This window comes from Cyprinus carpio, chromosome B15 (assembly GCF_018340385.1).
Source record: "Cyprinus carpio isolate SPL01 chromosome B15, ASM1834038v1, whole genome shotgun sequence".
NCBI classification, from domain to species: Eukaryota; Metazoa; Chordata; class Actinopteri; order Cypriniformes; family Cyprinidae; genus Cyprinus; species Cyprinus carpio.
In genome coordinates this window covers 8009747-8033867 of record NC_056611.1, presented here as the reverse complement: position 1 = coordinate 8033867, position 24121 = coordinate 8009747, and the positions used below count along the sequence as shown (strand labels likewise).

The 24121-nt window shown below is 37.0% G+C and overlaps 1 protein-coding gene across 3 annotated transcripts in view; it reads left to right on the top strand.

Moving 5' to 3' along the window:
- The window catches only part of dscamb (Down syndrome cell adhesion molecule b), a 142374-nt gene that overhangs the window by 62262 nt on the left and 55991 nt on the right, over positions 1–24121 (top strand). For all 3 annotated transcript variants that reach the window (XM_042739094.1, XM_042739093.1, XM_042739095.1), the window contains exons 4-6: positions 18651–18797; positions 19204–19482; positions 23111–23386. In XM_042739094.1, the coding sequence (XP_042595028.1) occupies positions 18651–18797; positions 19204–19482; positions 23111–23386 (702 nt within the window). The remainder of the gene's footprint in view (positions 1–18650; positions 18798–19203; positions 19483–23110; positions 23387–24121) is intronic.

The window sequence follows — 24121 nt, the reverse complement described above, 5'->3', positions numbered from 1 at the left end:
ATGTAGCCTAGGCCTTTGGCCATAAGGGATAATGTCACGGACAGCCGTCTAATGTTCCAGGGGCAACTCCCATGGAAAGGTAGAGTTGGTACTTAGTGCTCGCCATGGTTCTGGCATGCACTCCCCTCAGCATGGTGGTGTGGGCAGTTTGAAGTTCTCTTGAAAGGGAGAATCTCAGGTTACTTATGTTACCTTGGTTCCCTGAGTAGGGAACGAGACACTGCATCCTCTAGCTTCCTACCTTGATTCGGACACAAGCTTCAGACGAAGAAGTGGATTACATGTTCGCCCGGTGCCTATTTATACTATAGTCACACTGGTAGTGACGTCATGGGCTGTCGCCGGCCAAGGCGTTCCCATAGCGACCCCTAGAGGATGCAGTGTCTCGTTCCCTACTAAGGGAACCATGGTTACATAAGTAACCTGAGACGTTTCTCACATTTGGCTTTGAAAATTTTGGAATGTAACACAAGAGTTATATGAATCATTTTTATGGTGTTGTTTGTTCTTTTTGACCTTGGCAGCTGTAGTCTCTATAAACTGCAGTTCTGAGGGAAAACTGTTTTGTTTTATTTTTTCCCTAAAATGTTCAGAGAAAACAAAATAAAGAATATGGTTCTATAACAACATGAGGCTAAATAATGACAGAATTTTCAGTTTGCTTCAGCAATTCTTTGAAACGTATATGTTGCTACAAAAACACTAAGAATGATGGCTGAGACGGCATTTATTCTGGAGCTGACATCTTTGTTTCACCTTTCCTTTGCTTTATTCTTCTAATATGAACAGGATACAGTTCTTGTCCAAGTCACACACCTGACACATCACACTCTCAGAGTCTAGTGCAGACACGCTCAGCTTTCCCTGTCTCGCTATCTCTCTGGTTGTCACAGTAACCATCTCACCTCCTCTCTCCAGGCACACCTAATGAGGTGAGTGCAACACGGCCGTAAGAGAGGAGAAGGGAAGTAACGGGGTGTTAGCACAAAAGAACATGCTTTATTGAAGTCATGCCAAATATGTGTTTTGTGAGCATTCTTCGGGTTTCTGTCACAAATTTCCAGTGGGCTGTAAGTGTCGCTGTCAGCCAGTGCTGCCTGCTTTCAAAGACAAAAACAGATGCAAAAAAAATGCACGTCGAGAAAGGGAGAGAAAAATGCAGGAGAAATGTGAGACAGTGTGTGACAAGGCATCTGACGTCTTGAGGTTGTTATTCATCCAGTAACACAGAGCTCCTCCCTCGCTCAGGCAGTCGTGTGTTCTTGTCCTCTGTACGCTGTGTGGCTGTTTGCTATCTTGCAGTTTCACAAAGGATAAAGGGAGGCCGTTCAATATGCTTGTTTACTGTGGGGGTACCGCAGTACACTGATCCTATCGAATGAGAATAATGTGGTATTTGATTTATACCAGTAGCTCGCAACTGGTTTTGCTTCAGGACTTGCATTTGGAAAACCAGCAATGACCCGAAACAATAACTAAAAAGCTCCTTGAAATACAACTTTAGGCCTAATTTGAAGAATTTTGTATTTGAATTGGGTAAAAAAAAAAAAAAAAAAAACTTGTGACGCATATTTGTCATTAAAAACACATTAAAACATGGCATAGTGTATTGTTAACTATTTATTTGATTTTATTAAAATAATCATCTTTTCAAAATGCATTTATTCCAATTGCTTAAAATGAGCATAAATCTGTTTATTGTGAAAACAAATATACTCATTAAAAAAAATATTAACATGGCAAAGATGTGGCTAGCTGTGGAACAAGTAGCTGTATTATTCAGTTATTATTCAGAGATCGAAAGATGTTGGATTTGTTATTATATAAATAATGCATATAAAGTAAAAAAAAATGTATATAATACAGACTATAATGTAGTATACAGTATAAACTTGGTTAATGTGTATTTACGTTTATTAGTACTATTACAGAAATCTTAATTTTTTTTACCTTTTTCCTTTATGACTAGCAAATGTGGATTACAGTAAGTTTATTAGTTTGTTAAATCTGTGTAATCCAAATAGATGTAAATTGTATATGCAATTGAAATACATCAATCTTAAATGTAATGAACTAGCAATAATTATTATTTTTTTTTTTTTTTTTTTGAGTATTTAGTTGTCTAGATTTATGTTAATGTAAGTATGCTATTGTTCATTTTCAGATTTCTTTTTCTTTTAAGAGTTGCTAAGGCTTTTATTTATTTAATTTTTTACACATTTGTTTTATTGATTGATTGTTAAATGGTCTGATTTATCTTATTATTTGCAATGCAACCTGGGTCTGCCATTAACCCTTTAGGCGCCAGTTTTTTTTTTTTTTTTTTTTTTTTTTGAAAAATGCTGGATTTTGACATCAAAATTTCAAAAGCTTGTGGCTTGAAAGGGCTTGAAGATAGAGATCTACTGTAAATTAGAGAAATATTGGGCATGACCGAAAGTTTATGTGGGGTGTAAATATATTCATCTAATTTGCATATTATGACATCATCAGGGGCAGTCATCTCAAATTTCATAATATTCAGATAATAGTAGATATTTAATTGATGAACTTATTTGCATTTTTTTGTCTCTTTATCCTCATTCCAAATGATCAGAAAAGAGGAAACCAACAATAAATCAGGAGAAAGTACTAAATTATTACTATATTACTATACTATATAGTAGTAAAATGCATATGCACAGTACACAGCCTACTTTTTGATCAGTTCATCAGTAATATTCAGGAAATAATAGATATTGAAAGGAATGGACGAATGATCAGGAAAAGATGAAATCAACAGTAAAACAGGAGAAAGTAGTAAATTATTACTATATTACTGTGCCATAGTAAAATACATGTGCCTATATTTTGATCAGTTGACCAGCTATCTGCCCAATCAGATATTTAGGTGACACAATTTATAGTTATTGAGAGTATGGTACCTCTCATTGCATGGCACAGCGCACAGACCTATCCCACACTGACTGCACCTGTACTTTTTCTGCCGGCGGCCTTTAGAGCGTGCTCGATCAGCAACAGCTCTCCTATGGACACTACGACCACGATCACCCATGCCCTGCATTCCGCTAATAAAACACATCCTGCTGCTGACTCTGAATCAGGGCTTGCCTCCCTTGATTCAGAGTCAGCAGCAGGATGTGTTTTATTGGTTTGCATCATCAATTACATTATCTTTAATTAAAGACACTTTACATGACTTTACTTGTCTGAAAAGCTATTACAAGAGTTCAGAAAGAATACACAAGCAGAAATTTGTCACGTCCTTGGCATTTTGTCTGTAATGGAAGAACAATTTGTGTGTGTTTAGCTTTATTGGTAGGTATGTCAAAGATGTAGCATTCAAAGCTAAAAAATAGTGGCATATGCCATTTAAAATCCCATGTAGGATATCCATGACTATGAAGATGATGTAGAAAGAGACATGAGAGTGGTACTGTGTGCCAGTCTGCTGTCATGCTGCAACTAAATTTTGCAGGTGTACGATTATTAATGCAGAGAATCATCTTTTTACACACCTGTCTCTGTGAATGCTTGCTAAACAGGCTGTATTGTGGTTGCTTTGTCTCGTTGATTCATTGTATTTCCTAAAAATCTGAACATTTATCATCAACTGCATAGATCTCCCTTGGCTCCCATGTTCCTATGATATCGCACACCCACATTTCAGCTAAATGTAATTGTACATTTCAGCACAAGCATCCAATTTGAAGAGGAGTTCATTGCACTTTTCCAAGTAGGCAGTTGGAAATTCCACGTTGAATGGAGCACAGCATAATGTGTTACATTTATGGCTTTTTGAGATTCTGAGATTCATATAGCTCAATCGTTTCAGGCAGACTGTCATCAGCGGCTCTCATTAGCATCCTAATAAAGACCCCACGACAAGCAGTTCAGTGCAATCAGTCAACGGGGACAATATTTACAATCCTCGCCATCTTCAGCTCCGAACATGGACCCAGACTGGGGCTTAAGACTCTCTTCCATTTTTACCCCTCTTTTCTCACCGTCAACTTAATTAGTCACATCAGACGTTAATTACACCAAGTGTAGGAAGTCGCAATCTCAAGTAGATCAAATTAAGCAGCGTGCAAAGCTTGAAGTGTCTCATTTCTGCCGGTGCACAGACAATCTCAGTTCTGTGGGGAACACATCACGTGTGCAAACCTCCCTTACGGCTGCTAAACAGGATCTTAATGCTGGAAATCACCCCATTTGAATTGTTAAGTGAATACGCGCTACTCGCGGTAAGAAGTAACTCATCTCTGGTGTGAAAAAGAGTTAATGCCTCGGAAATGACTATGTATGAATGCCTTCATGTAGCTCAGACAGCAAAGAATGGTGCAAGCAATGCCAATTTCATAGGTTTGATTCTCAGGAAAGCAATGACTGACAAAAAAAATGTATACCTTGAATGCAGTGTAAGCCACTTTGGATAAAAGCATCTACCAAATGCCTAAATATAAATATACTGTTTACAGTATGGTAGAAAATAGTGCAAAACCATCAAGTTTTATTTTATTGCAAAGGTAATCTATGTGCTGTATTTTTTTAATTTTCTCATATTGTAGTTTAATATGAAGAAGCTTATCCACCTTATTTTTAACATAAGAGCAAGTGCGTCTATTTTAACTTTGTCCATTTGTGTGTCGCAAATAAATTTACCATTTGCTGAAGTTTCGCTTACTTACAGAAAACAGCTTACTTCCATGTTGCAAAATAAGGTGGTTAAATACAAATCAGAATATTTTTTTTTGTACATTTTTTTTTTTTTTTTTACATTGATTTCCCCAAGAAGTGAAAGCTCTGTGGTGCTTTAATATTGATTTTCATATTGTTTGTTTGAGCATCCTGACCAGCCCAGCACCACAACATTGGTTCAACCAAGGTGTGTTTGACAAGACAAACTTTGAATAGCGCACTGAATTTATTTGGATTGGCAAAAAAATTGAGCGCATGTAAACATATTATATGTTTATTTAATGAAGCCTTTTTTGAAAGTTTTGAATTTGGTATATTACAAATATGTATATTCCTCATCCTGTTAGTCCAAATTAACTTCCTGTTGGTGTGGCCAATTCAATTTAAAATCTGATACATTGAAAAGGAATCTATTCTTAACTTTTGAATTTTGAACTCTGCTGACAGCAAAAGATAAGGGAGATCTTTGGGAAAGACTATTGAAAACATTATTTGTCATTTCTATCTGGTGCCACTAATGGCACAGAAATTACACACAACTGATGTATAAAAACCCTGATGAATAATCACATAAAAACAAACAATCTACAGTAATGCTCATGTGCTGCTTTTCAGTGTTTTAAGCCTCCTCTTTTGAAGAGCTTCTATGAAAAGCCCTAATATTGGAATAAATATAGATGGGTGGGTGAGATATAATTAAATCCATGACCTCGTCTGTGGGCTGAAGAATATGGCGAAGAGATTTTAATGATTGCTGCACTACACAAGTACGCTAACCTTGTGTCCTGCAGGTCTAAGTGACCTAGCCTTTTCATTTTCAAAAGGTGCAACATGGTTGGGCTATGCATGAGTCATTTTGATGGTGCATATTCAACATAGATTTCTGAAGTAAAGGTCAAACCCTCTGGTTAAGTTCAGACTACCCAGCCTCCAGACACACATTACATCTCTTAGAAAATGCATCCTATACACAAATATGTTTTTTTTTTTTTTAAGCTAACCCTAACCCTAACCCTTAAGCCAAGTTGAGTGACGCCTCTTTTTGATCTACTAAAACAATCACTTTTGAGGAGGATTTTTTTAATTTTTTTTAAAAAGAAATTCATACTAAGTATAAGTCTATTAACATATTTACTGACATATCTCTCAAGACTTACTGATATAAACATTTTAATTCAACTTTATTTGGAGTACTACTTGTGCACAATTGGCTTTTCTTAATATTAAGCCTAAAATGTGTTTTAATGTCACTATCAATGAAGATTGTATGATCTTTGAATAATATCAGTCTTTAAATGCAAGATATATAAAATATACCTGCAATAGTTCCCCTTTAGCACAATCAAATAGCTTTACTTCAGTATATCTTTAGTTGCTTTAATTTAAGTATACCCATTTAATATACCAAATGGAAATTTGTAGGGTAATTTTATTAAGTACATACATATGTTAATGTATTTGTAGTATACTTAGCATGAAATACATATATGTCAAATACATTTTAGTAAATTAAATTTTCACGAGGGTGACAACATCATTTTCGCAAATTTGTAAAAGGCTGCAAGTTCAGGCCCCAAAACATTGTGTAAATGAATGACCAAAACACATAAAAAGTTTTTAGTTGAAAATAGGTCATGTAAATTCCCCCTTAGTTCACATTATTTTCATCGTCCACAGTGTCTATTATAAAGTTATAAAGTTATTATAGTTAACTAAAACCAATAAAAAAATAAAAAAAATTGTTATTTGAAATAAAATAATTGTAAAACAATGTTAAAAACATTGTGTAACTTTAACTTTATGTTCTAAAATAAATAAAAAACTAAACTAAATCGACATATAAATGTCGCTAAAAATGGCAACACACAATTACATCAATAACATTTCTAAAACTAAAACAAAATCTTGAAAATATTAATGTCTTCTGTTAATAGTATGCATAATTATTCATTTTTAAATTCTACTTTAGATCACGTTAAGTCAGTTTTAAGGCTTCTGTGTTTTCCCTTATGGGACAAGTGGACCAGCAGTCACTGTATTTGATTCTCATCTTAAATTTTCAATGTACTTGTGCATTTTCTTTCGCTTTTATACAGGATAGCTGTGGTAGGTATGTTGCCCTCGCAGAAGCAGAGCTATTTTCTAATTTTACTGCTGGCATGGGTTTGGCACTCAAATGTTTGTAAAGAGTTTTTTATTGTTGTTATTATTGAGATGAGTCAGTCTCATAAGAATACACAAGGCATCGTCAGCTTTGAAAAACACCATTCGTTGTTGATTCTTCAGTTTGCGTGTTTGTTTCCACATCCAGAGTCATATGAAATGTTTGCTGTACAACCCTGAGCAATAAGTCACCATTGCACACAGCAATAGATACAGCCAATATTAAACTGTAAATATTAAATATTAAAGCTGCAATTCACGGCAGTCGTGCAATGCCGCTGGGTGTCGGCTATAATCCTGCAGTTTAAGTCATATTTGTTTTTAGCAGTTTCTCTGTCTCTAAATGGTGCTAAATGAGTCTTTGATGGCCGTGTTTAATTCATAGCAGCCTTGCACAAACAGAGATCGCACAGAGTGGCGCTATGAATGATTAAACAGTGCTAATTTTGTTTGATAATCACACATAACTGTGCTTCAGTCTCAGGCAGTCAGGAGGACAGGGGCTTGGGGCAGGAGATCTGTTCCAGACATGTTCATCTCAGCTGTCTGCACGAGTATGCGCTCTGCTGGGATTTGCATAAGTACATGCAGAGAGGACGCAGTCACTGTTAAAAGCACACTTAGATCAAACCAAATAGCTGGAGGCAAGATTGTAATTAGATCAGCCTGCGGCAGTTAAGAACTTCTTTATGAAAACATGCGGTCAAAGTCATTTTTCATTCTTTTAGAGGAATTGAAAGCAGCCTTGGTGAGTGTTTGGAAGAAGATAAAAACATCTTAAGGGGAAGCGTGTAGTTTCGATGCTGCTGGCAACACCAAAAATAATTGTTATACAAGTAAGAACTATTTTAGAGCACACTACTCCTAAATAAGCTGCATGATTTCAGTAGCACAAACATTTAATGGTAATTAAAAGTTAATTACTTAGGGTTAAACGCCTATAAATACCACTACTAGTACTATATTACCACTACCACCAGTAATAATAATTATAATAGTAATTATACATTGCATTAGGCTATTTAAAGGTAAACTAGGCCAGGTTCTTTTACTATCAACAAACAAACACACACACACGCACACACATACAAACACGCTGTAAACAGTGGTAACATACAATTGTTACCTTAAAGAGCTATTTATACCTGATTTAACCCATAAAATTAGTTTTGTTGGTATGCATTTATGTATTTAAGTTGATTTAGTGTTCAAATTGAACATCTAAATCAGTGGTTAATTTAGATGTTACCATATTTTTTTCACCCCAGTTCCTCTATAGTGCTTTAATGTTGAAAATTCAATATAGTACAACTCTTGTCTTCTTCAATAAGGAAAGATTGATAATTCAGAAATTCTTTGTTAGGGTTATGTAACAATAATATATCTCAAATAAGCAATAAAATCCAGTGTAATGGTAGCATAGATTTTGTTCCTTTAGCTTAAATCAAGCTTAATAATAATAGCATTTACATTTTAAAGTTTTTGTAATTTTGTTATGTGCTTTTGTCATTTTTTTAATATTTTTATTTAGTTTTAATTTGTTTTTATTTCAGTTTTAGTTTTAATAATTTTAGTTCTTCAACTTACACTTAAATTAAGTTTTTTCCCCCTCCATTTTTCCTTCTAACATTTGAATTCTATTTTTTCAGCTTTAATGTAATTACTGTTTTAATAGTTTTAATTTTAACTATTAACAACAGCAGCACTGATTTCCACAGCCACCATATTAACCATTTGATTTCTCTCTTTCATTTTTACCTATAAGGAATCCCTCTCCTCCCCCTTATAATGTTGAGACTTTTCAGGAAGTCATCCTAGAAATGGTTTACTATCACTGTCTCTGCACATTAAACCGGTATACAAGAAAGTATTAAATTACACACTTTACCTTTAACAGTGGGATGTTGATGAGACCTGGATCAAGTGAGCTGTAGCTCTAGCCAAATGAAGAAACGTTAACCTGCGCAGCTTGCAAGATGGAGTCCAAGCACATAGAGATAGACAGATTGCCTCTGTTTGCTCTCACATCAGCTTGATTCTGATTTGGTGAGGTAATCACATAGAAATGAACGCAGATTGCATATAATTGATCCTGCTGGCTGTAATTAAGCACTAACAAGCTACATTGCAAAGGAAGTCCACACTGCCAATAACACAGTGCCTCAATAAAACATGATACTGGCTGCAGATATGGTGTGTGTGTGTTTGAGTTTTAGAGAGACTGACAGATGAAAGAAGAGAATAAACATATGCAGTGGGGAATGGCTGGAGTATTGTCTCTGTTTCATGCGGGAAGAGGGGTTGCGGACAGTTTCAGAGTCTTTCATCTTGAACAACATGCTCTGGGAGAGCGAGGGGCATTGTGAATTTTATGTGAAGTATTTCAAAGGCCTCGTATCGCTACGGCTGATACTTGTCAATTTCAGTGGTTGTGCTGTTCGGAATAGTGAGGAGTGGTAACTAATTATTACTCACTCAGATGTGTTTCTCAAACTTATCATGTGATTCTTTTCCTTACCTTTTTTTTTTCTTCTGTTAACCCATCAATCAAAATAAGACTTCTCAAAATCGCTTCATCAAAAAGATTATTATAGTTCACTAAAACTAGAGCTAATACCATAAAATAATAATAATAATAATAATTTAACTGAAAAAAAACATTTTTATTAACTATTAACTAGTTTAACTTGATGTACAAAAATTAAGTATAAGAAATTAATTCAAAAACTATATTTAAAAAAATGACAAAAACAACAAAATTACTTAAATTTTTACAAACGAAAATGAATACATAACATATATATCAGTAGTGTTTCAGTTATACTAAAATAACACTGCTGATCAATTATTTAGTTATTAAATTGATTCTCAATTGGAGTTTGGACCTTTATCAAAATTATTTAAATGATTGATTTACTTTAATTATGAAATAATTCAAGAAATTGCTATTAAATACTTTAAATCAAAGGTGTACTAGATTTAAGGACTATATTTAATACTGTAGCATCGCATAACCTTGAGTGCCTCATTTATTTTAAAACATGCATTTATTTTTTTTTTTTTTTTCATTTTATTTAATTGTAATCATTTTTGGTTTTGGTATATTGCCTGACATAACAGAAAGTTGCTATGCAACAAAAATAATCAGCTATTGTTATTGCAGTTTCACATGCAGCCGATTGCTTATTTTGAATATCACTGCATGTCATTTTACTAAATGAAACTGAAAACATCAAACATCTATAAACACTATTGACTTTATACGTTTGAGTCATGAAGAAGGAAATGTCACTGTATTATGAATCACAGGCCTGAAGTGTTAAATATTCATGGCGAATGCTGTGTGGATATGAGCGATAAAAAGGTTTGGGGTTCTGCCAAAGCAAATGGAAGAAGAAAAAATACCAATGGGAGCTCTGTATTAACAGCGGTGGTTTAATGGCGCGAATCTAACACAGGCCAATTAAAAGGCAGGCAGAGAGCATGGGGGTGGGCCTCCATTCATTTGAGAGGAAATTGAGGTTGAAATTAGGCATTGTGTGACCACGTGGCCTGTACAGAGTCTGGACCACTAGCAGCTTTCATTAACCCCTTGCCAACTCTAAGTGCTGGCAAAGACATAAAATGGATACAGTTGTGCAAATCCGGCAACATATTGCTTCATTTGGATGCTTCAATGTCAGAAAGTTGCCTGCAGGATATTACCAGCCATTTGCAAATTTTTATTTAAAGTGAAATGTAAAGTCCACACTATGAGGCTTAGTAGAGGAGCCTGGGGCGCAAACTAATGCAGGGTTAGTTGTAACACACATGGTTTAAATATTTCCAATATTTTCCTAGTTCCTAGTTGCCATATAAAAACTGTACAGAAAAAAGTGAGCCAAAATTGAAAAATATTTTGAATATATCGCTGAACATGTATTTTACCACACTAAAAGTCAATTTCTGGCTTAAGTAGATTTTTCATCTTAGTTATTAGTATTAATTTAAAATGAGACAAATCTTCTGTTACTTAAATCTCCAATCTCCAATTCATCAGTTTAGTTAATTTTTTTATGCTTTGCTAACTAGCAGGAGACAATAACCAGTTTTAAATTCCAGTTGCACAGATGGGGAACATTGTAACACTGCATTACAATGTGCCCTAATATTATAAAACCTTGCTATTCTATGTAATTTACACTATTTACTTTAATGAATCTTAATGAGAAACCACGATTTCACTGGCAATATGTGAGTGATTTACTCAAAATGAAGAGGGTTAATATTCAATATACTTTATTCCATACTGCAAAGTACAATTAATTCATTTCAATCTGGATTTATGGGGCTAGTTTTACTAAACAGGGCAAATTAGCGCATTTCCAAAACACCACGGATGGGAGGGGAAATTTCTGTGGGTGATTTACTAGCAATGTGCAAATTAAATAACAGACGGAACATCTCATTTACATATCGACCAACGCAATACACCAAACACAGTGCAAATTAGTCATTTAAAAAAGGTTTGCTAGAAGTTTTGATAGACCTGGTATTGCGTGACTTCTAGTTGAGGGTTCCAAGTCGTCTTTTGTTTCTTGAAGCAAATTTAAAATAACATGGCTTGGCAAACGATATGTTCAGATAATATGTTCTTCTGGCTCTTCTCCCTTCTACCACGCGCTCTCTGTGGTGCCTCCTCCTAGCAACAGTAATTGAAGCCATTTCAAGTGCAAAATAGTTTAAGACATGTTTTTGGGGTGTAAAATAATGGCGCAAATGGTAGTAATTTGACCTTAATAAAATATGTTGCACGAATCATTTGAATGCTCTTCTCCCATAAATTTTGCGTCTGAAAGGGAAACTCCTACAAATGCATATTCAATAAAATGACTGTGTCCACGCCTTTTTAGTGCTAATTCATCACTGCACGTCTTTAATAAATCCTGATACTACTATTTTAACACCAAAATATGGTTTGCGCTGGCGCAAGCTGTTGGTAAAACTAGCCCTTGGTATATTGTTTTGTTAGCTTAGCAACATGCTAACCTCAACTCTATTGCTAGAAGGTGACTTGTGAGCTTCAAGTTAGAAGCAGTGTATTTATAAGAAAATTTAGATCAATCATTTGGAGATTCTATTACAAAAAGGATATTGACTTCAAAGCTACCTTCCTACATAGGCAGCGAGGTAGCTGACTTGATTTTGGAACAGACTTAACATGTTAAGTCCCAGAGGGAAATGCATTCCCCCAGCTGTTGTATGATTCTGGAAGTGACCTTTGGTTAATGTCACACATCACAGAGTTTAATATCACTCCACGACTATGCCATGACACAGAAATGGGAAGGTTTTTTTTTTTGTTTTGTTTTTTTTTTACTTCCTTTCTCTCATTTACAGTTGCACCAAAACCGCATGTGCTCTTATGAAATTCTGAGGTTCCATCAAAGATATTTCTGCCCACGGTAATTATCACATGTTGAGAAGAAGAGGAGGACTAATCATCTGGAAAGGAGGGAAAAGGAAATGGTTGTAAAGGAGCTACTGTATAGCTGAAGGCTACTATAGAGAAAGACTGCAGAAATAGTCTGATTGTCTCAAAAAGGTACTCTAACCTCTTCAATTAAAAATTAAGTCAATTTTTACAGGCTTTACCTGGCTGTTGTAATGGAGCTGACCCTGTGTCTTGTCAAACTAATATACTGATAAAGTGCTTTCCATGAGCTCATTATTAAGACCTGGGGAAGTATTGCAAAAGGAATTCCTGTACGTTAAAAGTGTTATTGTCATTTGTTACTTATCAGTCCACCTTCTGTGCTGCTGTAACAGAAGTTGACTATAGCTGAGCATATAGCATAACTTGCTCAAGTGATGAGCATGTACAGTACATATGGAATAGGTAGATTTCACCTTTAAAATGTTTAATGACTAGGACAATATAATATTCAGAAAATGCAACTTGCGAAAGATCTGAATTTGATGTTACAATGCAGAGACTCTGTGGTATAATGTATCATCTGAAATGTATCATGTTTTATTTTCAGATCAACCCTACTGTTAGAGCAAATCATCTGCTAAACATTGTAAAAAGAGTGGAATATGTCAAGAATCCTCCTAAATGTTGTGAGCAACTGCTGAAAGTTGTTCATTACAGAATGATTTCATGCTGTATTGCAGACACATTGAATAGATATTGAATCTCAGAAATATACATGTGTAATCATGACTACACTGTAGGATGCCTTTATATATTTTCAAATGTATGAGTCATTCAGAAAGGTTTTGTGCAGCTGAGATGTGGAAAAGATAGATTCTTTACCAGATTTATGCTGCTTGTGATGTCATCAGTGGACATGAAGCTATAAGCATTTTTTATATGAATCAACTATTTCTTTTTTATTTTCCTTTTTTGGTTGTATATATAGTTTAAAACAGAACAGAAAACTTTCCAGATGATACACACCTCCTATGTAGCTGGCCATCCTAACAACAAACCTTGGTGTTTTAGTTCGTGTTCACATTGAAGTAAGAGGGGGGCCGAGTGGTAAGGTATAAGAGGGAGATAAAGCTCTTGGGCAAGTGATCGCATCAGTCAGGTAGTGGGTTTACAGCAGATCTGGAAATAGCTGAGCTCTTGTCAGACAGACAGCAGTTGGCCAGGGAGATGGACATGCCCTTAGGCTACAGGTACTGTAGTGTTTAACAAGCTCCAGTATAATGAAGCCATGTGTGTCGTTTGCTTACACTTTCTCTCAACATACACAAACTCATACCCTCAGTTCGCCTCTGCTTGTTCCTGCTATGATGCCTTTTCTTTAAAGATGAAATGTTTAGTGTTTGGACTATTTGCAGCAAACAAAAGGAAAGTGCAAATTTAATGACTGTTCTGAGCTTCTGCCAACAAGGTGGACTATTGGCACTTAGTGTCAATAGACACTCCGTAACATAGCTGGCTAATGATATTTTTGGGAAAGACACCCCAGATCGGGAAGCTGGTGCAGTGGAGCCACAGTGTTTACACTTAGTTGTTCCTGCATATGATGTTGGGGTAGGACAAAGAGCCACACATGCTCATTTAGCGACTCGTTTTGATGTGTGCTTGTGAGTTTTATGGGGGTTACGATGACATTAGCTGTCAGTGTGTCTCTCTAATAATGACGAATGGAACTTATTACATCAGTGTTAATTTCCCCTCCACAGACTGGTCTCAGATGCTGATACTTATCTGGCGCTGATCGAATTGTATGAGTGTAATCGCTGAGAACAGACCCTATTAAAATCCGGGGCCTGTGCATCTGATATCAAGTCTTACGGGAGGTCTGATTAGTCCTCATCTATGCTACCTGCTGACATGTCAATATTCTCAAACTCTTCAAAAATGTTGTGCCAGCTGAAAACACAAGCATTTATTGACCAATCCGAACATTTTCTGGAGTACAAATGATTTATGCAGATCTGCTGTTCTTTGGCATACATTAAAGTCATAAGCTACCAGTTTTTATAATTTCTTCACCTAAATTCTATCATGACTTAAAAACAATATTTTCACATCTTTACAAACTCATAAATAACAAAACAGTCCTGCAATAACATTTTTGTTTTAAAGATTCAATGTCAGAACCAGATAAAACATTTTTTTAAGAATTTGGCTTTGGTTGGCCTCTGTTAATTTAATTAAAGAAACATGATAATGTCTCAGAAAATGTATGAATGTTGCATAAATGCAAGAATCTTGAGTCAGCACTGGTTATTTGTGGGGTATAGCAGATAGCAGGTTTTCTTTTAGCATATGCTATCTTGCGCTAAATGCCAACGCTTAGCACAGCAGAATATCCTCCTGTCTCTTAACGCATTTGAGAGGACCTGGTTCACTAATTGAACTCATTTGATATAAATGTGTTAATTGCTCTAGTTGAGCAAGCGATGTAATTGGGTCATGATTGCTCTTGCTCTCCTCTTCAGCTTGCACACTTCCGCTAATAATATCAATGAAACTATCATGAGAGCTGTGCTACCGAATTCAGCTTTTTTAAAATTAATTTGCTATAAATAAGTTAATACCTTTCCTTGTCTGTACTGTGTACTGCTTTATGACCAGGATTTTGGGATATCTCAGTTCTTTAGGATAAATTATAATTAATTATAACCTGTATGTTCGAACTTAGTGCTTTTAGTGGCTCATTAGGCATTTTGATTTGTCTGAGATTCATCCTATGTGTGCTTTGAAGTACTAGCCCACAGAAGTGTGTAGTAATCCACTGGATTTGAAATGAATTTCAATGCTCCCGCTTTCTTTCCACTTTCCCAGCATGCAACAGAAATCTCCTGTTGTTAGTCCAGAGACGACAGGCCTCTGAATTCATATTATCAGTCTTTGAAAGAGATGTACACTGTTTTCTCAACCCAGGCACCCTGCTGAGTTGGAACAGTTCCATTGTGGGAGCACAAGCTCTTCTGGCAATGACTTGCACGGGTTCAGATCCTCACTGCTATGAGTATTTAATTAATAGTCATATTTTGTTTTTTTTTTTTTTTCTGATATTGCAGCAGAAATATCAAGGAGACACTTTTGCATTAAATTTAAATTCAGCCTGAATTAAGAAAGCTAATTTATTTTCATGTTGACTAACCCAGCATCCACAGTAAACCATGCACAGAGAATGCAGTATCAGCCCAGATGCATGATTATTTCATACGGCACATCATGCACAATGTATTTATCCTTTTAAAATATAGATGAATCATTTCTGTGGCTGCCGGTCATTTTTTATTTTTTTTTGGCATGGTTTGCAACCAAATTCAATAATTTATGGAGGAAATATGAGAGACTGTCTGTTTGCTTGAATGACACAAGACCATAAACCCAACCCAAACAGCAAAGTCATGAAACAGATGCATCGCTGACAGATGTGAAGGTTGAAACTGAGGGACCAGAATTCAGTCTTTTCAACTTCGTGAGCTTTTAGTTCATTCAAACACCCAGAACATCTTGGGTATTTTTCAATGTCATTTTTGACAAATTTTGGAGAAGGTTGTGAAGTGGAAAAGGTTAAGGTGTTGTGTCTTGGTGCGCTACTGGGACTGCACTGTAAATTATTATTCATGCTAACAATCGGAGAAGGGCGCTGGAAAAAGAGTAAAGAGAAAAAAGAATAAAGAATAAAAGACAAAGGGTGGATAATATAAATATTTGTTTAACTGCATAAACAGTGTTTATTTCAATATTTTCTTGATGCTAAATATAATTTATTTCTTCCTGTTGATTTAGCAAAATGAAAATGGACATGTTCTTGATAAGCTTTGTAAGATTTACCCATTTAGTCCTTAAATGATGTCCTGGAACTTGTATTCAAACTCCATGTCTCAGTATGGTCTTGCGTCGGCCGTGTGGCAGGAGGGTGTGGTGAGCGGGTCTAAAAATCCAAGTCCATGTTAACCAGGAACTCTGACCTTAATCATCCCTGATTAGTGCTCTCATCCCCTGAGGAACAGGCAGTCTGGATCCTGGATTTAACATTGATTAGCTGGGAACATGTTGTCCAGCCTTCTGTCATCCACGTGGAGTGTCGGCAGACGACATTGGAGTTAAATATGTTGTTAGTTGATCAATTGAGATGATCCTGGATTTATATTTTAGTTATTTTCTTTGGAAAATTATATGCTTCTTATAAATTCTTCATTTTATAGGACTTTGAAAATACATTTTCTCTGCTGATTATTATGTGTAATCCTTAAAGTTGGTATTAATTAAATGTATTGTAACATACAAAATAAATAAATAAAATAAAATAACTGAATAATGTGGATGCAGATTCCATATAGGCCTAATCATAACAAGAGCCTTAATTTCATAAATTTACTTGAAGTAAATGCCTAATAATTGTCCACAAAATGCATTACATTTATAAATGAAGATGTTATTAAATAAAGCATCTTCACATACCAGTACTGTGGCTATATTGGCAAAATAACCATACCTTTTTTTGTTTGGACTATAAGTCATCTTTTTATCATCTGAAATATGCTGTGATGTATACTCTATGATGCAATTAATGTCAAGCATGTAAAACATGAAAGAGGCACATGGTCCAGAGTTTATTTGTAGTGCATTTTTCACATGACAGTAGTTTCAGTTATGCTTTCAAATATGTAATTAGACCCGGCATTTACACTTCCTTTTCCTTTTTTTTTTTTTTTTTCTGAATGTAATAAAGAAATGTTACTTATACACTGGTGTGACTTATCCATGTTTTGCAACCTGGTGCAACTTATAGTCAGGTGTGACGTGGTTTTTTCTACAGTAATACCATGGTATTATTTCTCTCTCTTTTGCCAGTTTTAGTTTCTTTGTATTTGTACACAGGTATTGATATTTAATACATCCAAACAGTGTGTTGTGGTGTCAAAAAATGTGTAATTGTGTAAATGTGCGGTTTTGGAAATTCTATCAGACCTGGATTCTACCAGACAAGTCACATGTTCTATTCTATTCTATTCTATTCTATTTTATTCTATTCTATTCTATTCTATATGTCAGATCAAAATGTTTCTCCTGAATTTGAAAGTGTGTAAGCTCTCACAAGCTGCGTTTCCATCCACCTATTTTTATGCGCATTTTGGAATATTGCAGAAAAACCACTGAAAGGAAATACTGAGATGCGCATACATTTAAAAAAATGTGCATAAAAAAACTTATGTGCACATTTAAGTAGGATAAACTTTTTATCTGATAAGAAAAAATGTGCATAAACTTTGATGCAAACACATTTACCAAATTAATTATTCCATGCGCATGTGAAAAAATGTCATGTGACCTTCATAGCAACTATATGTTATCATGGTCATTCTGAAACGCCTGACCAATTTTTAGTGATATTTTGTGCCACAGTTTACCATGAAGTGATGATTTTGTTATCTTTGACTCATTGGATGCTTTATTCACATATGTTTTATGTGATAGTTTTGTGCATAACTTTAATTTGAATCTTTGGATGGAAACATAGCTATGCATCAGAATCACCGCTTCCTGAAAAAGGGCCCATTTACAAAACACGCTATGAAATAGCTGTGAAATTAGGTGATCCTCAAATTCCACAATGTAAGAATCGTGCTTGAATTCTCCCCCCTTTCTAATTTTAACCTTTTCAAAACAGCAGTGCACAGATGCGTTTTTCCAGTTTTCCATTTGCACTGCTGGTAGCAGGTCTCAGACGACTGCATGTAAACCAGAAACTATAACCCCCTCTGGGGTATCAAATCCTGGACTCTCATTTCTAACTAGGTCAATGCTTGCTATAGCTGCAGACTCTCTATTTCTCCTTTTCTGTCGGTCTCTTTTCAACCCCTGTGCACCACAAGATCCATTTCTCATCTCGTATGCATCAACATCCCAATAATTTGTGTCCATTTATGCAGTCATTTAGTGTACGCAATATAATCCTGAAAATAAATGAAAAGCACTAACAATCCTAATTGTAACATTTCTCCGGCTGTGAATGTGTGAAGTGTAAGAATGGCTGCAGTTGTTGAAAGCTTTTTCTGTTTCAAGCTCTGGGCGACTGACTTGAGCGATTGGCTCAGTTGCAAAACAGTCACGTCCAATAGTTCAATACTCTGCTCCCTCAGGTCTGCCAGCTCTGGCTTCAAAGAGACATCACGTGTGGATTCTCTTATCTTATAAAAGCAATAAGGGTTTTACATACATTTGGTTTTGATGGAATATGAAGACAAATAACATAATACAGCATGTCATATGCCTTTAATTGGGGTTAGCGATTCTAACCACAATATTTTGTTCTTTTTTTCAGGGCCAAGATATCTTATTACATCCATGGGGGCCTTGTATATTCAGGATGTGCAGTCAGAGGACGCGGTGAATATTTATCGCTGTACCACGCGGCACCGATACACAGGGGAGACCAGACAGAGCAACAGTGCCAGACTGCTTTTATCAGGTGAGGGGCCTCTGTGTTGCTGCCATGCACGGCTTCACATAAACCTTCTCTCATATATCTACTGATAAATGCCAGCGCTTCGTGATTTGGTCAAAAATTCATATGACAATTATTTACATATTTTTGCATATCAAATTTCAATTTAATATAAAAAAATCAAACAAAATGATTAAGCAATTAGTTACAAGTTACAAGAGACTGTTCTAGAGTATCATTTGAATAGTCACTCTACTACTGGACATGCAATGCAACAAGTTTACATTAACAAGTAACTTGACTGTCTGCACTGTTTTTAACATTAATGATAATAAGAACCCTTTTTAATAATTGTTCACATTAATTGAGCACCAAATCAGGATATTCGAATGATGATAAAGAAACTGTATGTTCTCTCACTCTCTTTTAGAACCTGTGGACTCTGCTCCAGTGATTCTGGATGGGTTTGAACGGAGGGAGGTTATGGTGGGTCATCGGGTGGAGCTCCCATGTAAAGCGTCCGGTCACCTTACGCCCAGGTATCGCTGGCTGAGGGACAACACCCCCTTAGAATCAGACAGTCGGTACCACCAGAGTGTGTCGGGCCTTCTCATCGAGGCCACACGACCCAGTGATGCAGGCAGTTATGTGTGTGAGGTGTGGAACAGCTTCGGGAATGCCAAAGTGGTCGGACGGCTGGTGGTTAAACGTAAGATATCTTGTGACAGTATTTAACCATCATAGCATTCTCACTTTTACAACATCTGGCTTTTTTAGAGGTTTGTATTGAAACTTTTCATGATAAGTCCCCTTTGACAAATTCAATCTTGGCAGATCTTTTCACTATTGTTTTGCAAACCAAAACAATTCATGTAAATGATAAGCGATTAAAATTTAAATTGAGTTTGCTGTGTGCCAAGAAATTTGAGTTGAGCATCATTAGTCAGCACACAAGTGTGAATGGACTGTTATTAGCTAACAAGTCTTTACTTGCTGTGATTCATCCAAAACAGTGCTAAGTATTTAGTATTTTCTGCTTTCAGTTCATTTTTTTTTTAGTTTTTGTAATTTTGATGTGCTTTTGCCATATATATATATATATATATATATATATATATATATATATATATATATATATATATATACATATATATATGACCCTGGACCACAAAACCAGTAATAAGGGTACATTTTTTTAAATGCAGATTTATACATAATCTGAAAGCTGAATAAATAAGCTTTTCATTGATGGTTTGTTAGGATAGGACAATATTTGACTGAGATACAACAGTTTGAAAATCTGTAATCTAAGGATGAAAAACAAATCAATATATTCAGAAAATTGTCTTTAAAGTTGTCCAAATTAAGTTCCCTTTCAGTTGGTCACTCTCGACGCCACGTCGGTTACCGATGAAAATGGGATATCGCTTCGATAGACCAATCTACTTTGAGTGTAAAACTAAACGAGCCAATGCACATTGGCATGCAATTATTGCATCCAGCTGCCGCTGATCACAGCGTAAGTATAATAAGGCAGCAGGTGCAATGCATACCAGCTTTTCGCATCGGAGCTGAGCATTAGTATCGTTCTGCTCAACTCTGTCTGCTGTGAACTACGAGTTCAGCACGGTCTCGGAAGCTTTGTGTGTTTGCGAGACGGCGCTTCAGTGGTGGTCGTTCCAGTGTCGAGTGGATTGCGAACTTCAGGCTGCACTACCCCCTGTAGTGTTGCAAGCGGCCAATTCTCCTATGCGCCTCAGCACTGAAAGAGCATTTCCTAAAGAGCAAATTTCTCTAAAAGAGCTTCATGGGTGCGTCTTTGTAAAGACGACGGATCATCCTTATAAGGATGTCTCGAGCAATGCTCCCGGGAGAATGACGACTCCATCCCCTGACGGTCCAGCTGTTTTGGAGATGGTTCGGAGCTGTTCAGGTAGACCTGTTTGCTTCTCCAGAGACCGCTCACTGCCAGTTGTTCTACTCCCTGACCGAGGGAACTCTCGGCACGGACGCACTGGCACACAGCTGGCCGCGGAGCCTACGCAAATATGCATTTCCCCCAGTCAGCCTTCTCGCACAGACACTGTGCAAAGTCCAGGAGGACGAGGAGCGAGTCTTGCTAGTGGCGCCGTATTGGCCCAGTCGGACCTGGTTCTCCGAACTGGTGTCTCCCTCCACCCTCAAAGTCCAGGTTGCCGCTATTGCTGCATACCATGACCCCGTGAATGGGAAGTCTTTAGGTAAGCATGACCTCATCATCAGGTTCCTTAGAGGGGCCAGGAGGTTAAATCCTTCCCGGCCCCCCTCCATACCCTATTGGGACCTGACTCTGGTGCTGAAATCACTATAGCAGGGCCCATTCGAGCCTTTGCATTCAGTTGAGCCAAAGTTTCTTTCATTGAAAACTCTGCTCCTGCTTGCACTGGCCTCCATCAAGAGGGTAGGGGACCTGCACACATTTTCGGTCGACGATTCATGCGTAGAGATTGGGCCGGCTGACTCCCAGGTAATCCTGAGGCCCCAGCCCGGCTACGTGCCTAAGGTTCCCACTACACCCTTCAAAGACCAAGTGGTGAACCTGCAAGCGTTGCCCCTGGAGGAGGCAGACCCAGCCCTGGCTTTGCTCTGTCCCGTCCAAGCATTGAGATGCTATGTAGACCGGACACAAAGCTTCAGGACCTCAGATCAGCTCTCTGTCTGTTACAGAGGCCGGCAGAAGGGGAATGCTGTCTCTAAGCAGAGGATGGCCCACTGGATTGTGGATGCCACAGCCCTGGCTTATCAGGCACAGGGTGTGCCCTGCCCGTTCAGGTTGCGAGCTCACTCAACTAGAAGTGTTGCATCCTCCTTGGTGCTGGCTCGTGGTGCCTCGCTGACAGATATTTGTAGAGCTGTGGGCTGGGCGACCCCTAACACGTTGCTGGGTTCAATAGCCTTCGTGTAGAGTCGGTATCCTCCTGTGTTCTCACCTCAAATGGGTAGTGGCACCGAGAGGCCCCGGTTAGTGTCGGCCCTGCTAAAACTGCTCCAGAGTGTCCGTACTGTCGACCCTGTTGAGATCCTCCATCACCCTAGGCAGCTGGACGTGGCGGAACGTCCGGCGCCAGACCTTCATGATGAATCCGTGAGAACCATGGAAGGCTGGGTTCCATATTGAGACCTAAGCGGTACTCGTATGCATATAGTCCACGGTATAGGCTTAGAGTCCGTGTTTCCCCGGCAGACTTCTGCCTTTCCAGGAGGGTTTGAATCACCTCAAATTTCTCCATATACACCTAAACGGATGCTATATGTGTATTTGCTCCCGAGACCTCCTTTGGGAAGGATGGGGCTTCCGCAGCGTCCCTGTTCCAAGCAGAACGGGTACATTTTCCCAGTGTTATCCAATCTCATCCAGTGAGGTAGTGGTTTGACAGTGGTGAGTGGAACTACTAGTTCCGAGCCCCGGCCTACACCTAATAGGGGCGCAGGCGGCTCGCACAGGGCACTGGAAGGGGCAGCATCCATGGCACTTTGGTAGGGATCCCATTTTCGTCGGCGTCGAGAGTGACTGACTGAAAGGGAACGTCCCGTCGCCATGGTTGCTGAGCCGCCGGGTCTCTGGCTCGGCTCCTCAGCGAAAACCTGGTATTCATTGCACCTGCTGCCTTATTATACTCACAGTGTGATCAGCGGCAGCTAGATGCAATAATTGCATGCCAATGTGCATTGGCTCGTTTAGTTTACACTTGAAGTAGATTGGTCTATCGAAGCGATATCCCATTTTCGTCGGTCACCGACGTGGCGTCTCCGTTCCCTCCTTCAGGGAACGAGGGTTACCATACGTAACCAAGACGTTCTTAGCAATGCATATTACTAATCAAAAATTAATTTTTGATATAGTTACGGTAGGACATTTACAAACTATCTTCATGGAACATGATCTTTACTTAATATCCTAATGATTTTGGCATAAAAATAAAATAAAAAATAGATAATTTGGACCCCTACAATGCATTGTTGGCTTTTGCTACAAATATACCTGTGTGACTTATGACTGTTTTTTTTTTTGGTCCAGGGTCACATTTTATTTTTCTGTTAATATATATCAAAGCAGCTTCACAATAATAAACAGGAAAATAACCAATTTTGGAATAAACTTAATTTCACCTGTAAAGTATCTCCATTGCTTAAAACAAAAAGAAAATGACTACCATGGTGTTTGTCAACAAAGATGTTTTCTAGCAACAAATTTTGGAGGATAAATGATGAAACAGTCAATTTAATTGAATTAATACATAATTATTATAACTGATAGTGTTTTGTTGTATATGTATGTGTGTTTCCATCTCCTCCAGAGCCTCTGAAAGCAGTGGTGAGTCCACGGAAGGTGAGAGGCAGCGTGGGTAGCCAAGTGTCGCTGTTCTGCAGTGTGACTGGCTCTGACGAGTATGAAATCACCTGGTACAGGAATGGTGAGAAGATCTATCAGGGTATAAATGTACGTATAACAGGCATCAACAACGAGAACCTGGTGATGGAAGGAATGGCCAAGAGCGATGGAGGAGCGTATCAGTGCTTTGCTCGAAATGGCAAGATGTCCACCCAAGACCTAGTTCAGGTCGTCTTGGAAGGTAAGTCCAACATGGAAGGAAGTAAAAGAAAGTTTGTTAGTATTAAATTACCAAAAGTACACTGTAAATTATTATTTTTTTAAGTGTTTTTCAAGAAAATGCTATTTCAAAATTCTGTATTTATTTCAACGTTACTTTACGCTTATTTGTAAAACTTACTGGCAATTTCTTTCATAACATAATTTAATTTAATTTAATATTTAATTTAATTTAATTTAATTTAATTTAATTTATGCAGAAGGTACAATACAAGCCAGTGAGGAAATAACATATTATGTCTTACAACACAGGACAGATAATGGATTTTGGGAAGCATATATTTTTTTGTTTGCATTTGCAAGTGTTAGCATCTATTGTACCTAAATATATTTTCTTTAATACTACATAATAAATTTATCAAATTTAAAGTACCAGTTCATCCAAAAATGAAAATTCTGTTACCTTCATATCATTCTAACCCTATCATTTTATTATTATTATTTATTTATTTAATTTATCTTTATTTATTTATCTTTATTTATTTATTTTTTTACTTTTGGGTGAACAATTCCTTTAAATGAAAATTAAAAAATGAATTTAGCTTGAATTAACAATGCCCCTCCCCCAAATCTCAGTTATGCAAATGAAATTGTTGACATTTATAAATGAATTTACTTTTTTAAACCATTACTTCAACTGCTATTTTTATCCAACCAGCTGCCGAACGACACACACATGATTGTAGAATATCATAGA